Genomic DNA, 15,157 nt, shown 5'->3' on the forward strand with positions numbered 1-15,157 from the left:
TTCTATTGGTGGGCAGGGCCAAAGGGGCGGGGCAAAAATCCCAGCCTATTTTAGCTTAAAGCTCTTACTGCAAGTAATTAAACCTTAGGAGAGGCATTTCAACCTTCTAGAAAAACCTGTGCAAAAGCCAGGAACGGGGTGGGGCCAGGGAAGGCAAGAGTGCCTCTTTGGGGAACCCCAGAGGGCCGGATTTTGTCCGCAGGCCTGAAGTTCTGCACCCCTGCTTTACACAGTCAACGCACTCCCATCCTCCCGGATTGAAGGAAGGCAGAAGAGAGACACAGCGGGAGGGAGCACTTGCCTCGATGAGTTCCACCTGGCGCTGGTGGGTACTTCGGGTGCCGTGAAGCAGAGTGCGGGCCTCGTCCAGTTGCGACTTGAGTTGGAGGCTCTCGTTATACAAGACGGAGAACTGGGACTGCATGCAGCGGTATTCTGGGGTTTCCTTCACCACCTCTTCCACTGCCCGCCTCAGGTCCACCTGGGAGAGGCCACGGGACGGGGAGAGGCAAAAGGAAAATGGTGCCACGTCACACACAACAGGAGGCAAAGGCAACGGAGGCCACACTCAACACAAAGGAATCATAGAATAGTAGAGTTGGAAGGGGCCTATAAGGCCATCGAGTCCAACCTCCTGCTCAATGCAGGAATCCACCTTAAATCCACCAGCTGCCTCTTGAAAGAGGAGTCAAAACATCCCACGTTTAAAGGCCTTTGTTCACAACAAAGACTGCCCTCAAAACCAATGCTAACTTTGCTTCTCGGGCTACAACTGTACACTTTGGGCCTTGGTTCACGCTGAATATTCTACGCACAGAGTGGGCAAGCTCAAGGTTTTGTTCCCACTGCCCACCACCATGCAAGGAAGGAAAATGCCAGAGTCACGGGTGCCTGCCAGCTTTGGAGGAGTTTCTGAAACTGGGGTGCCCGAGGCTCAAGGGGAGACCATATCACAGAGACACCAAGACTGTCATGCCCTGCATAGAGATGGAGTCAGGAGATGAGGAGGAGGAGGTGGCAGAGGCTGGACCTAGTACCAAGAAGCCCAGCTCAGGTAGTGAGGAGGCTGGACTGGCAGAGACTGTGGCAGAGCCTCAGGGAGAAGAGCCAAGGCCAGCTGGGACCTCTGCTAGCTCTGAGGGCCTGATGCCAGCAAAGACTACGGAGGAGCCGCAGAGGTCTGAGGAGGAGGCGGAGAAGCCTGGTTTCAGCCAGTTGCGGGCGGAGAAGGCAACCAGACGCCGGTCTCGCCGCCTCCACCAGAAACACCAGGCAATTAGGGATCAGCTGAGAGGCCATGACTCAGCACTCTGACTAAGGATAAAAGCGCAGCTGTGAGCCATGCAAAGTTGTCAGAGATTATCTGAGCATTCTGGCGGAAGCCTTTGCTCTTGTGACCTCGTGCCTTGTTCCTGAATGCCTGGATTCTGATTCCTGTCTTGATTCCCGGACCCCGTGACCACGTCTGCCTACTCTGGATTCCTGCTTCGACCTTGGACCGGTTTGTGACTACGTCTTGCCTGTTGTTGCCCCTGACTCTGGACTGTGTTACTGGTTTGTCGCTGACTGTTGGCTGTGTTTGAACTTGGACTGCATTATCGAATCTCCTCTTTGCCACGCTCCCTTGACTTTGGACTGGACATTGACTACTCTACAAGCCTGCTCCTTGAACTGTTCCTGTTCCTTGACTTTTGCAGTCAAACCCCCGTTTTCCCCTCCTTTCCCTGCACTGTTTAGCTTCTGTAAATAAACACCTTCGTTGCCTAGCTACCGGCTGGTCTTATCTTTCTTTGTCAAGCCATTTGGCGGCTTTCCTGGACAAAGACACTCACCCCAGGTGAGAGCAAAACCGAAACAAGGCATCCAAAGCTCCAAGAGGATGGAAGTTTGCAAATCGATCATATGGATAAACAGTTTGCTATTCTGGTTTCAGCTGACACTTCCTTCGCAAGAGAATGCGCTATTGGAATGTTCCAAAGTAGCACCCAGTCCCTACTTTGGTAAACTACAACTGCTGGTTTCAAGACTCAATTATTAAAGACTCGTAGGAATCAACCAAAGGCAGCTGAGGGATATCCAAGATATTATATGTGGTATTAAGGACCTGATCGCATACAGTATAAAAGGATATCTATGTGTATATCTCGTGGCATCAAGAAACTGACCAGGATCTCTCCTCACATTTGGGCACCGTTTATATAACACACAACGCACAGGGGCATCTTCTGAAGGCACACGATGTGGCCACCTTTCTAAAGACTTTCGAGGCTTGTATTTTGTGTTTGTGTTTTTAGACTGTTGGTTGTTTTGCTGTGCTTTTCATGGTTTTAATTTTTGTGAACTGCCCAGAGAGCTTCGGCTATTGGGCGGTATAAAAAAATGAATAAATAAATAAAGCTAAGCAGCTCTGGAGCTGGACAGTGGCTGGGTGGGAGGTCGCTTGGGAACCCTATGCAGAGTGCCTTCAGTTCAATGCAGGAAAAATTGAGATGTACCAGGAATTGGTTCTGATACACGAAACAATGCATCAAACCACCTTTAGAGATAAGGAAAATAGAAGAATTTCCAAATGTCTCCAGACTGCTTAACTGGCCCAGAAGGTGGCAGCATTGCATCAAAGAGCAGCACATGGTACAAATAAAGCCAACCCAATGTCCCAGTTCACATGGTCAACTAACATAAGGTTAACAAACCAGGTGTTCTTTGTGAGCACGCAGGAATGAGCTTGAGTCCTTACTCCTACCCACTCACCCACATTCATGCTTCCCAGACCCAATACTTTGGCTTGTTTAGGGTTAAATAACCCAGAGTTTTACTCCATAGCTTGTTGTTGCTTTAAGACTCTGGGTTCTTTAACCCTAAAGCGACACAGAGTGTTGGGTTCACATGTTCCTGGGTTATTTACAGAGCAGAAGTGGGTGGGAGGCAGCACATTCGCCCTGGCGTGGCCACAGCTAACTATGGGTTTAACCCACAGCCACTATGTATGAACCAGCACATTAATGAGACCAACATTAAATAATAATAATATAATAGTAATGATGATGAACTTGGAGGCACACACACAAAAGTTCATTTTAAAGAAGCAACTAGGGGCATCAGAGTTAGGAGAAAAAACAAATATACTTGACCCAAGTTGCACACGGCTCCTCCTCTAGCCACTCCCCAAATCTGCATCATCAGAAATATATAAAGGCTCTTGCAAGATGTTTGCCCTGTCCTGGACGGGGTTGCACTCCCCCTGAAGGACCGGGTCCGTAGTTTGGGGGTGCTTTGGATCCAGAACTGTCACTTGAGGCACAGGTGAACTCAGTGGCAAAGAGCACCTTTTATCAGCTCAGGCTGATATACCAGCTGCGCCCTTATCTGGACAGAGATAGCCTAGCTACAGTTATCCATGCTCTGATAACCTCTCGTTTGGATTACTGCAATGCGTTATACGTGCGGCTGCCTTTGAAAATAGTCCGGAAACTTCAACTGGTACAAAACAGGGCAGCACGCTTACTAACAGGGACTGGCTGACGAGACCACATTACACCAGTCCTTCTCCAGCTTCGTTGGCTGCCAGTCCAGGTCCGGGCCCGATTCAAAGTGCTGGTATTAACATTTAAAGCCCTAAACGGCTTGGGGCCAGGTTATCTGAAAGAACGCCTCCTCCCATATGTACCTGCCCGGACCCTAAGGTCATCCTCAGGGGTCCTTCTCCGCGAGCCCCTGCCAAAGGAAGTGAGGCAGGTGGCTACCAGGAGGAGGGCCTTCTCTGCTGTGGCAACCCGGCTGTGGAATGAGCTCCCTAAGGAGGTTCGCTTGGCACCTACATTATGTGCTTTTAGACGCCAGGTGAAGACCTTTTTATTCTCCCAGTATTTTAACAGTCTATAAATAAATTTTAACTTGGTGTTTTAAATTTGTAATTTTGCATGGCTGCTGTTTTTATCTGGTTGAGCTTTTATATTGTATTTTGTACTATGGTTTTATACTGTTGTTTTATACTTTGAATGTTTTTAATTTTTGTGAACCGCCCAGAGAGCTCCAGCTATTGGGCAGTATAGAAATGTAATAAATTAATAAATAAATAAATAAAATAAAATAAAGCCTCTAAGGAGGTTGCCTGCAGTGTGCCTACTCTGACCGTGCCTCCTCCCAATGGGATAGGCGCCTTTTCTGTGGTGGCACCCTCCCCTCTGCGATGTGTCAGGCACCGACAATTGTGGGCTTTCCATGATTACTGAAAGCCTGCTTGCTTACTCCGGCTTTTCCCCAAGCGTTATCTCATCTAAATGCTGTTTTGCTTTTAATGGTGTGTTGTTTTTTAATGTGTTGCAACCTGCTTTGGGATCTTAAAAATGGGAAGCGGTACATAAATATTCTAAAATAAATAAATGAATAAAAGAGGGTGGGAAATTCTGGCTCTTTGGACCCGTCTGTTAACTCACCATACAGACACAAAGGGCAATTACCTGCCCTTGTCGAGAGCCACTGGGGTTTAGAACCAGCAACCCCCAGCTCTGGGGGCAGCAGCTGTGTGTGATAAGCCACTAAAGCTACAGTTTGTAGCATCTTCCTGGAAAATGAAGCCCTGCCCATCCAGGCCAGCCACTGGACAGGAAGGGTTATAAAGAGTTTCCTGTTTGGGCTAAGACTTTGCTGAAGCACCAGAGATCATCCTGGCTCTAACTCACGGCTTTGTCCCTCGGCTCCTGGGTCCCCTCTGACAGCTGCTTACAGCTATGCCCTGGCAGCCCTCAAAAGGAGGTGAACTGCTATGCCTCTGCACGAGTTCCTCCTCTGGACTAGCCTCCATCCAATCATGAGGCACATGAAAATAGTGGCTCACGCAGAAACACCGGAGTGGGGAGAGGAGCGCTTCTCTTACTCTTACAGACCCTAATAAAAGGAAACCTTTTCGGATGCAAGAGCAAAGTGTGCCTCCAATTTTAACCCGGGGGGGGGAGGGGGGGAGGGAGCTTTTCCCAGGTCTCAGAAATTTGAGAAACGCAAGCCGTTTCGTACCTTTAACTTGTCATTCTGAGTTGTCACCTCCTCGAGATCCTGACGCAACTTCTCCAGTTCGCTCAAGCGGTTCTGGGCAAGCTCCTTGTTTTCCTCAAGTTCCGCGTTCATCTCTTCAAACTATAAAACAGAGGGGGGGGGGAAACAGGTTCTTTGTATCTCCCTCAAACCCTCTCTCCCAGCTATCCCTTCTCTGGGCTGCACTTGCCGGGACAGTCTCAAGATTTACCTTCCGAGAGTTGATTGTGATCGTACCCCCGTACAGACTGCTCCCTGCTCCATACACCTTGTAGCCTTTTGAATTCACCTGCAAAGAGAATAAACAGGACACAATTAAAACATTTATTTTAGGGGTGGGCAACGTGTGGTTCTCCAGATAGTTTGGCCTACAATTCCCATGATCCCTCAGTATTGGCTCTGTTGGCAAGGGCTGATGGGAGCTACAGGCCAAAACAGCTGAAGGGCCACCCCTGGTTTATTTGCTGACAAAACTGAATACTGTTCCTGAACATTATTTTCACTGTTATTCTTATCCATAGCAGATGATCCACACTTTAAACAAGCAAGTTTTGTGCTAAGTAGCAGATCATCAGTATAGTCAATACCAAGGAGACAATCAGTGCACGGATGTCCTGTGGCCTCCACCGCCTCCTTTCAAAATACCACATTTTCCTCTACGATAAGGACTAGAAAGTTGTTTTTACTTTTCAAAACAGCAAGAGAAATTTGTCTTACAGTTCCCATTTCTAAAATCATGCGGTTTTGGAGTAAAACGGCTGCACTTTGTGAATCTTGAGAGCCGCTTTGGGGATAGTCATTAAAAAGTGTGACGCATATTGAAAAATAAACTAAGATCCAAGCTTCTGTTTCACCCTTCTGACAAAACGGTTCCCATAGCCCCCGGCGTTGTTCCAACCCTGGGACCTCTACCAAGGGCACCGGCACTTACTCGTTCCAGGACGTCCGCCAGGTGCCTGTTGAGCCGTTGCTCCCGCTTGCGGATCTTGTCAATGTCCCACTGCAAGTCGTCAATCATGGTCTCCAGGACGGACACGCGAGACTCTGCCGCCTCCACTTTCCCTTGCAATTTGGAAAACTGCGGCCAAGGAAGGAGAGGAGAAAGTGGGTCAATGCAAGTATGGACATCCTTCGCCGTCACTCACAGGGCCACTGCCTGGACTTGGCTTTCTGCGCAAAATGATTAAGGCATGGATCAGATCCAGCTTCTCTAGGAGACCAGCTGAAGGTACTCTAGGCCACAGCAGCCACCTGGCAGCTCCTGGAGTAATCACTCCTGGAGTGATCCTTCCACTGGAGTACATCCAGAAGAGGCTGTACCCTCAACCCTGGATTAGTTTGTCTGCTGACCAAAAGGACCTCCATCCTATATGGATTAAGCCTCATCCATATAGCCTCATTGGATGTTGGTCCACATCCAATCCATAAATGTGCACTAATCCCTCCATCCCAAAGAACCAGTGAATTCAGAAGCCTCCACAGCAGCTATATTGATGCAGAACAGATGGCAGCAGTGGGAAGGTATGTCTCTGTGCAACCTCTGCCTACGGGGAAAGCTGACTGCTGCGGTTCACTGGGACTTTTGCGGAGGCAAAGGCTGCGTTTTACAGGAGAGCTTGGGAGTTGGGTGGATGATAACAAGGAAGGCAAAGGCATCCGTATTGGAGAAGGGGCTAAGAAGGACACCCGGAGGCCAGTGGATGGTGAAGCCATAAGCCGACAGCATTAGTTCTGAGAAGATGCTGAGAAGGTCTGTTTTTACGAGACAATGGATAAACAAAGGACACAGGAGACATGGATAAACAAAGAGAAAAGAAGAGCTCTGTGCCTATTTCTAAGCAAGGTAAGAAGGACTGGCTCCATCCCTGATCGATATAAATCAATCAATATTTTAAAAAGCCCAGGATGGAGAGTAGGGCTAAGAACATAAGAAGAGCCCTGATGCTGGATCAGACCAAGGGTCCATCTTGTCCAGCACTCTGTTCACACAGTGGCCAACCAGCCATCAGCCAGGGACCAACAAGCAGGACATGGTGCAATAGCACCCTCCCACCCATGTTCCCCAGCAACTGGTGCACACAGGCTTACTGCCTTGAATACTGGAGATAGCACACAAGAATCAGGACTAGTAGCCATTGATAGCCTTCTCCTCCAGGAATTTATCCAACTCCCTTTTAAAGCCATCCAAATTGGTGGCCATCACCACATCTTGTGGTAGTGAGTTGCATAATTTTGCATATTCCTACTCTTCCCTGGGGAGAAAGGACCACAACTGACCTTGGTACCAGTTCAGCTTTACCCACTGGTATTTTATTTTGAGCCCAGATTTACATCACCCAATTTTAAACCCAGATTTACACCACCCGTCTAACAGCTGGTTGCCACGGTGATGGCTTGCCTTCCACCTTTTCTGCCACTCCTCAGATTACAGCCTTCGCAGTTGGCCTTCGCCAAATTCCACCAAACACAAGTTCTGCCCCGTGGAGGAGAGTCACTAAAATTCTTTCCGTGCACTATCATCACAACGCATTCGAAAAGGGATCACCCCAGCCTCACTTTCTATCGAGCTTCAAACTCGCCATCACCTTCCCAGAAGCCTCAGCTCTTCCTTTGCCTTCGCATCAACAAAACAGAAACAAGGCAAGCGCAAGGGAGAGCCACTCATGGCAAAAGCGGTTGGAGATGATCTGCTCCCAGGGTGGATTCAGGCAGGTTCCACACCCTCCCCTTAGCCAGCCCAGGGTGCTGTAGATGAATGTACAACGCCACCCACTCCTTGGTTCAAATAATATGCACAGACACCACCGGCCAAAATAAAAGCAGCCCCGCAACTTTGTGGACTGCCTGATTTTTGCATTGTACATCTTTTCCTTGTACCTCTTGAGACATGGAATGGTGCTTTTCTTGAAGCAAATCGGCCAGTTCCTGCAGCCGCCTGTTCTCATTTACCAGGCAGGAATTCAATTCTTGGACAGCCTCCTCCATCAGGCACGCATCTGAAGGAAGAACATTTATCATTATCATCATCATCATCTTCATCATCTTTGTATCCCACCTTTTCCCCCAATGCTGGGCCTCAAGGCTGCTTTACAAAATTAAAACATATACAATTACAACATGTAAATAGAACTATACAAAAGGTAGAAATATTAATAAATTATGCTTTGGCGTTAAAACGTTCAAACATTCACAGCTGCTTTCTAGGCCCATTAATGCTTTGAAGACAGACTTCAAAACTGTGAGAGCAACGCCCATAAGCCAGAGTAGGATTTCAAAATACTGGGTGACTCACAAACGATAACAAACAAACTAAGCACAAAAGGCTTCGACATCCTGCAAAGCCCCTTTTGCTCCTGCACGTGTGTGTAAGAGTATGAAACTTTACTAAATGCTTGCCCAGAACTGGATCTGTTGTAGGACTGTAGATGGAAAAAGAGACTGGGCAGAAGATAGAAACCTAGAAGAGCAAAAGTCCCACTAAGAAAAAAGTTAGGCCTCAATGGCATAGAGTACCATCAATGCACGTTGCAATTAGGGAAGGCTACAATAAAAGAAATGGCTCATTTCTGAGTAAAAAGATGCAGTTGGCGGTTGGACTTCTGGCCAAAAGACCTGTTCGGAATGGCTGAGATCAGCCATGGCACTTTACGGAGGCCTCTCTTTACGATGAGAACTAGAAGTAAAAGGGATGGAGCCCTTTAGATGTTGGGCTCCAACTCCCATGACCCTCAGCCAGCATGGAAAGGATCAGGGATGATGGGAGTACAAAATCTGGAGAGGTCCAGGTTCCCTAACCAAAATTTGTTTCATCCAATTGTAAGGAAGGGGTTAAGCGTACTCAGAATTACTGTTTTTAGGATTTCATTCTTTGTCTATTGTCTGTTATAGAATTGCAGGAGTACCGCTTATCTCTCCACCTGGCCGTAGGCGGGAAGCCATCTCCTGGCTCCGTTAAGGCGAGAGAAGTGACCTTGGGGCAATTTGCAACTGAAAAAGAGAAACTGGCCCATCTGGAGGGAGGGGGAGGAGTAGAATAGCAGGGGCCTTAAAAAGTATACCAAATCTGAGGCCAGTGCCTGAGCTGAAGGACACCTGGCTGCGGGGAAGTATATTCTGTAACCATGTTTTAGTTTGCTGGTATGGGGTTCGGGGTTTTTTTGTAACAATTTTAGTAGCTAATCTGATGTAAATGCTTGCTTCTTACCCTTCCTATTTCAATAAAGGATTGGGCTTAACCCTTTCAAATTGAGAGCTGTGTGCTTTATTCCAGGATCTGTGCAAAATCCAGTGATCAGCCGGTTGGGCTGAGTGTGGTTTCCTTTACACCAATAGCTTCCATTAACCATACAGAGCAGCTGCAAAAAGACCAAATACTACACTTTATAATGCATTTGCCAGGTTGACTTCAAAGTCAATGGACTAGCAAAGGATTAGTCTGGAGGGGACTTCTGTCATTTATCCAGAAAGGCTATTAAAACACATGAATGCTTTAACCACCTTATGGCTCAGTTTGGACAACACATTAGTCAACGGTGGTTTTAGAACTCCACGGTGGAGTTTTTACACCACCGTTGAGAAATGTGTTGTCTGGCACAATGGTGAAGGGGTTTTTTTTGGGGGGGGGGACACTCCATGCAGAATATCCACACTGTGCAGAGGAGAGTTCCTGCACAACCATTGTGTTGTGTGGCAAGCTCCATAGAGTTTTCCGTTGCATTGAGTTGACTTTTCCCACTGGCTACAGAGTTCCCTGGCAAGAGTGGTGAAAGGAGTGAGTGCCACTCTAGGAGTGGTGCCGCCGGGATTGTTTTTTACACCAATGGCTGGTGGGATATCATCGGAAGGACCAGAGGAGGAACAAGGGTGGAGGAATTGTCAATAAAAAACATCACAATGGATTTTACTCAACTCCACAGTAGCCCACAGTCACACAATGGTGGAATTAGAACATGTTGTGTGGGGAGTACCCTCTGAAAGCTCTACCGCTGAGTGGAGTTTTCACACTGCATTGACACTGTGTTGTCCGAACTGAGCCGATGTGATACATATCCCTGGGTTTATCCCAAGCAGAAGGAGACCAGTGCAATAGTGATGGCTATCAACTTGTTGTTGTGATGGCCAAGTCGGATAGCTTTCAGGTGGATTGGAAAAATTCATGGAGGATAAGGCTATCATTAGCTACTAGTCATAATACCAATATGCTACTTCCAATATCAGAGGCAGGATGCCTCTGTATACCAATTGCTGGGTAAGACAAGCAGGAGGGTGCTATTGCATTCACGTCCTACTTGTGGGTTTCCCACAGGTATCTGCTTGGCCACTGTGGAAACAGACACTGGACTAGATAGGCTTTTGCTCTGATCCAGCACAGCTCTTATGTTCTTATATAGGCCCTACCTCCGCTGTTCAGCTTCTGCGAGAGCACATCCACTCTCTCCTGCAGCTTATCGTACATGGTCACAATCTGCGTGACTGCACGTCGGGAAGACTCCACACGTTCCTGCAGCTGAGATTCCATCTCCTCACTGGTGCTGCTGGCCAAGGTTGCCAGAAAGGAGAACGCAGGCTCAAGTATCTCCCCTGGGGAAGAACAGCGTAAGAAAAATAGCCATGACAGGGTGCAGTTCTGAGCATCCAAAACCCCCGAAAGACAAGCCTTCCCCAACAACCCAGCTTCATAACTATCCAACTAGGAAGCTGCATTAAAGGAGAAAGCACAAGGCAGCCCCGAAGCAGACAGGGTCAGAAAGCTCACCTCGCTCCCTCTCATCTTTGCGCTCCTGGTTGCTGTCCGAATCCGGTTCGGGTTCCGGCACCACCAGGGCTTTCCGCTCTGACAGGAGGTCTCCGAGGCCTTGGTCCAAGTCGTAGCGTTTCAAAATGATGCGGATGTTCTCATCAAACTGGAGGGAAGGAAAACGGGGTTTAATTTGTAAGACGGTTAGGGCAAATGCAATGAAGAGAGCGGGACCACGAGACGGGGGATGCAGCAGACCTGACTCCAGTAGCGATTGACAATCAGCAGCGAAGCGTCGTCTGTGGCCTGCCGCCTTTCCAGCTTCTCGATGTGCTCTCGTAGCTCATCCTCGATGGCCTGCCGCTGGTCCAGCATCTCTGCCAGCTTTCGATTCTTGGTCTGAAGGGTGCGAATGTCCAGTTCTTCCTGAAATCATACCAATGTCAGTTATTGCAATAACCACCTCAGCCTAGGCCTCATTCTCTCCAAAATGGTGGATCTGGGCTATACCACCTTAGATTGCAGAAGGGGGTTCGTGCGATAGAATATTCTTCCAGCACACACACACACACACACACACAAAATTAGAGTTCTACAGAAAATTAGCATGACAGGAGGAAGAGTTCTAGCCTAGACATGCTAACTTTTTATGTACAATGAATTGGGGAAGGGGGAGACAGCACTATGAAGCAGCAGTCAATCAAGTAAGCCTCCAACTATAGTTTAGAAACAGGTCTGCCACGTCAATGAGAACTAGAGATTTTATTTATTGATTGATTAATTACATTTCTATACCGCCCCATAGCCGAAGCTCTCTGGGCGGTTTACAAAAGTTAAAAACAGTAAACATTAAAAAAAAAAGTATACAAAATTTAAAAACATCAAAAACATAAAAAAGTATAAAAACAAGGACACCGCCCCCAAACCCCTCCCCCCCCGACATGCAGGCGATATGGTGCACATGATACAGCTCTCTAAAAACAAAACAAATGACCACCAGTAGCGCAACCAGTTTATACATTTTTATAGGTTTTTTTAAAAATTTAAATTCTAAAATTAAAAAGTTTCAAAAATGTTAAACATATCTATATATAAGCAGTTTATATACGCGTATGTTTCTAAAAAATTAAACATTTTTAAGCCATACAATTTTAAATGTTAGAATTTTTAAAAAATGTTTAAATATATATTAAAAAATTATAAACTGGATGCGCTACTAGTGGTCATTTGTTTTGTTTTTCCTTTCTTTTCCCCCCCATGACTTTTTGTTGTTGATGTTCATTGGGGAAAAATGGTTTCCCCATTTTTCAGCCTCTTCATAACTAACAGGAACTAAAGTTCAGACAGCCCTAGTGGTTGATGAAGCTTATCCCAAGGGCCACCGGAATTAACGTGAGAACAAAACTAAAACAACATGGCACTCAGGGGCTGCAATTAATCCAGCTGGTTTATCCATTAAGAAACAGGGAATGGTGGTGCAGAAAGAAATACAAACCGTTGAGGAGACACCACCAAGCTTAATGGTTTCCACGGTAGTCCCCGAATCCTCAACACCGGCCTTCTTCTCTGGAGGCCCTGAGGGACCAGACTCCGTCGCCACTCGCTTGTTCCCAATTCCAGACATGGTGGTTACTGGCTGGAGACCTTCGCCTCTCCAGGTTTTCCCTAAAAGATAGATTTATTTATTTATTAATAGTTTGGGGGTTGGTTGGTTTTTTGCTTCTCTATTTTGTTCCATAAGACGGATTTCTAACCAGCAGCACAAAGCATTTGAAACAGGCTTCAAGCAAGTCACAGCTGCTGCATCAGATTTCTTGCATTGGAGGCTCCATTGTTTTCAAATAGAAAACATTCATACTTCAGTTTTGAAATCCACAAAATGAAGTTGTAAGTTGCTTATTCACTTAGTTAATTCTTTTGCCCTTGTTTCTCAGGAAATTTCAAAAAGTATAATCTCTGGGAACCAGCACTGAGAACATATTTAACCTTTCTCTCTCTCTCTTTTTAAACACATTAGAACCATCATCAAATATTTGGGGCACACTCCCCATCCTGTCTGTCCAAAGCAGGTCAGGTCAGGGGTAATGATATCTCCCTGGCCTACTCACACCACATCCAGCCTACTTAAAAACAGACAAACAGAAAAGGTCATAGAAACACAGAGAAGGCAGGCAGGGGCCTGGAAGACACCCTGAATGACAAAACACATTGTCCCCTTTCAGAAGACACCTTAAACCATGGCTTTAACTATGGTGGTTAAGCCAGAAAGCCGGGCCGTGTTCAGAAGACACCTTAAACCATGGCTTTAACCATGGTGAATAAAGCAAAAAGCCTTACTCACCGGGGTTAAAGCCATGGTTTAAGGTGCCTTCTGAATACAGCCTGGCTTTCTGGCGTAACCACCATGGTTAAAGCCATGGTTTAAGGTGTCTTCTGAATAGACTCAATGTAGAATAGAGAACAAGTGTTCCCATTCTCTGGATAGAAGGGTGCACAGGAAGCTGAGCCTCAGAAGCAAGGCTTGGAGGAGTGTGGCAGCACGTTTTGTTGCAACCCAATGTCACAGTGTACAGAGGTCCCAGAACTAAATGTTGGGTGAAGGACTTGTTGGACCAAGCCACAATATAGAATAACACCCCACAAAAGCGAGGACTTGGGTCATTTCTATGAAATCTGGCAGAGCTTTATGGATGCTGCATTAAGTGGTGGCTTCTATGCCCCTTCTTATTAGTCCCCCTTTTCTCCCCCCACTTCTCTATGGGGCCTATGGGGATGAGAAGGATCGCCAGTGTTGCTCAAGATAAACTTGTGTTGCTCTTAGCACAGGGGTAGACAACCCAGTGTCCTGCAAGCTACATGGGTCATGCTGGTTGGGGCTGATGGGAGCTGCAGTCCAAAAAATCTGGAGGGTATGTTTGCCTATCCCCTGCCTTAGTGGAAGGGCGCTCTGCACGTGCTTAGCAGCACTCTTTCCAGGGCAATACAGATTGTGAAGTCAAAAGCTGGCAACTGCAGTCCATGACATGAACAGAGATCACTCGGTTAGCTCGCAGTCCAAGCACGGACCACTCCCACCCACGGGTCTGTCCTCCACCGCACCCCTCCCTCCTCCAAGCGCTGGAACGACCCCCCCTGGATTCGCGAAAGCGCCGAGCCGCCTCCACCTCCTGACCCCCAGGAACGGAGGTCTCCCTACATTAGAGAGGCTCCCACTCACCAGCGACCCAACCAAGCCTCCGGCCTCCAACACTTCGAGCAGGAAACAGTCCTGCGACGACAACGGCGGCTGAGCCAATCCCGGCCTCGTTTCTTTTCCCCGCCCCACTCCCTCCGAATCCCCGCCTGTGCCCGTAGTCAAAATGGCTGTCCTTCGCGAACCATAGCTTTACAATATTAGACAGACACGAGGGAAGCAACTTCCGCGTCTCTGCATGGCTGTGAATGGAGCGGGAGGCTTCTGAGTCTGAATGGGTAGTGCAATACTAGACACGTCTATAGGGAAGTAAGTCCCATGGAGTTCAATGGGACTCACTCCCCGATAAATGCCTATAGTACCCTTTCCTAAATTGGTGCCCCTGGATTATTTTTTGGACTACAACTCCCAGAATTCCTGGCCATTACCCATGGTGGCTGGGGCTGATGGCAGTTGAAGTCCAATTCTGGAGGGTACCAGGTAAAGAACGTAAGAGCCATACTGAATCAAACCAAGGCTCCATCTAGTCCAGCACTCTGTTCACACAGTGGCAACCATCTGTCGACCAGGGACCCAGAAGCAGAACACAAGCGCAATAGTACCCTCGCACCCATGTTCCCCAGCAACTGGTGTACATTGACATACTGCCTCGGATACTGGTAGTAGCATATAGCCATCAAAACCAGTAGACATGGATGGCCGATTTGTCCAATCCCCTTTTGAAGCCATCCCAATTGGTGGCCATCACTACGTCTTTTGGAGGTTGGGGAAGGCTGGTGCAGTGGCAGCTGGTGGCTCCTATTTCAGTGGGGCAGTGAATCCGCTCTGGTTTTCAGTCAGGATCAGTCAGAACTCTAAAGGATCTATCCAAGGTGCTGAACCCATTTGGGGGAATCAGGTCCAGCACTTTGGAGAGCTTTTAGAATTCTGGCTCAAACAGCAGAGCGGGTTCACTGCTCCCATTGAACCAGGAGCCACCAGGCTCCACGGGGCTGGTGTCTAGGATTGCAGTCCAAAGTGCATTGATCCTTGATGCAACCCGAGGTGTACTCTGTGACTGGAATTGCCGGATGGAAATCCAAACCAGCCCGGAGGGAAGTAACCAGTCGGGGATGGAGGGTTGAAGAACTTCCCCCGAAGAGTTCAAGAGCCCTGTTGAACCTCGGCTGAGAATCAAACTACGCATGGTTGTTGTT

At 47.6% G+C, this 15,157-nt stretch overlaps 1 protein-coding gene across 1 annotated transcript in view; it reads right to left on the reverse strand.

Moving 5' to 3' along the window:
* The window catches only part of RNF20 (ring finger protein 20), a 31,164-nt gene extending 17,126 nt beyond the window's left edge, over positions 1 to 14,038 (reverse strand). The window contains exons 1-10 of the mRNA XM_063129166.1: positions 13,986 to 14,038; positions 12,264 to 12,433; positions 11,027 to 11,194; positions 10,787 to 10,934; positions 10,429 to 10,611; positions 7,909 to 8,027; positions 5,963 to 6,109; positions 5,243 to 5,320; positions 5,014 to 5,133; positions 302 to 481 (exon numbers count right to left, since the gene is read on the reverse strand). Of these exons, the coding sequence (XP_062985236.1) occupies positions 302 to 481; positions 5,014 to 5,133; positions 5,243 to 5,320; positions 5,963 to 6,109; positions 7,909 to 8,027; positions 10,429 to 10,611; positions 10,787 to 10,934; positions 11,027 to 11,194; positions 12,264 to 12,392 (1,272 nt within the window). The 5' untranslated portion in view covers positions 12,393 to 12,433; positions 13,986 to 14,038. The remainder of the gene's footprint in view (positions 1 to 301; positions 482 to 5,013; positions 5,134 to 5,242; positions 5,321 to 5,962; positions 6,110 to 7,908; positions 8,028 to 10,428; positions 10,612 to 10,786; positions 10,935 to 11,026; positions 11,195 to 12,263; positions 12,434 to 13,985) is intronic.
* Positions 14,039 to 15,157: the final 1,119 nt, after the last annotated feature.

The sequence above is a fragment of the Elgaria multicarinata genome, chromosome 6, assembly GCF_023053635.1.
Source record: "Elgaria multicarinata webbii isolate HBS135686 ecotype San Diego chromosome 6, rElgMul1.1.pri, whole genome shotgun sequence".
Taxonomy (NCBI): Eukaryota; Metazoa; Chordata; class Lepidosauria; order Squamata; family Anguidae; genus Elgaria; species Elgaria multicarinata.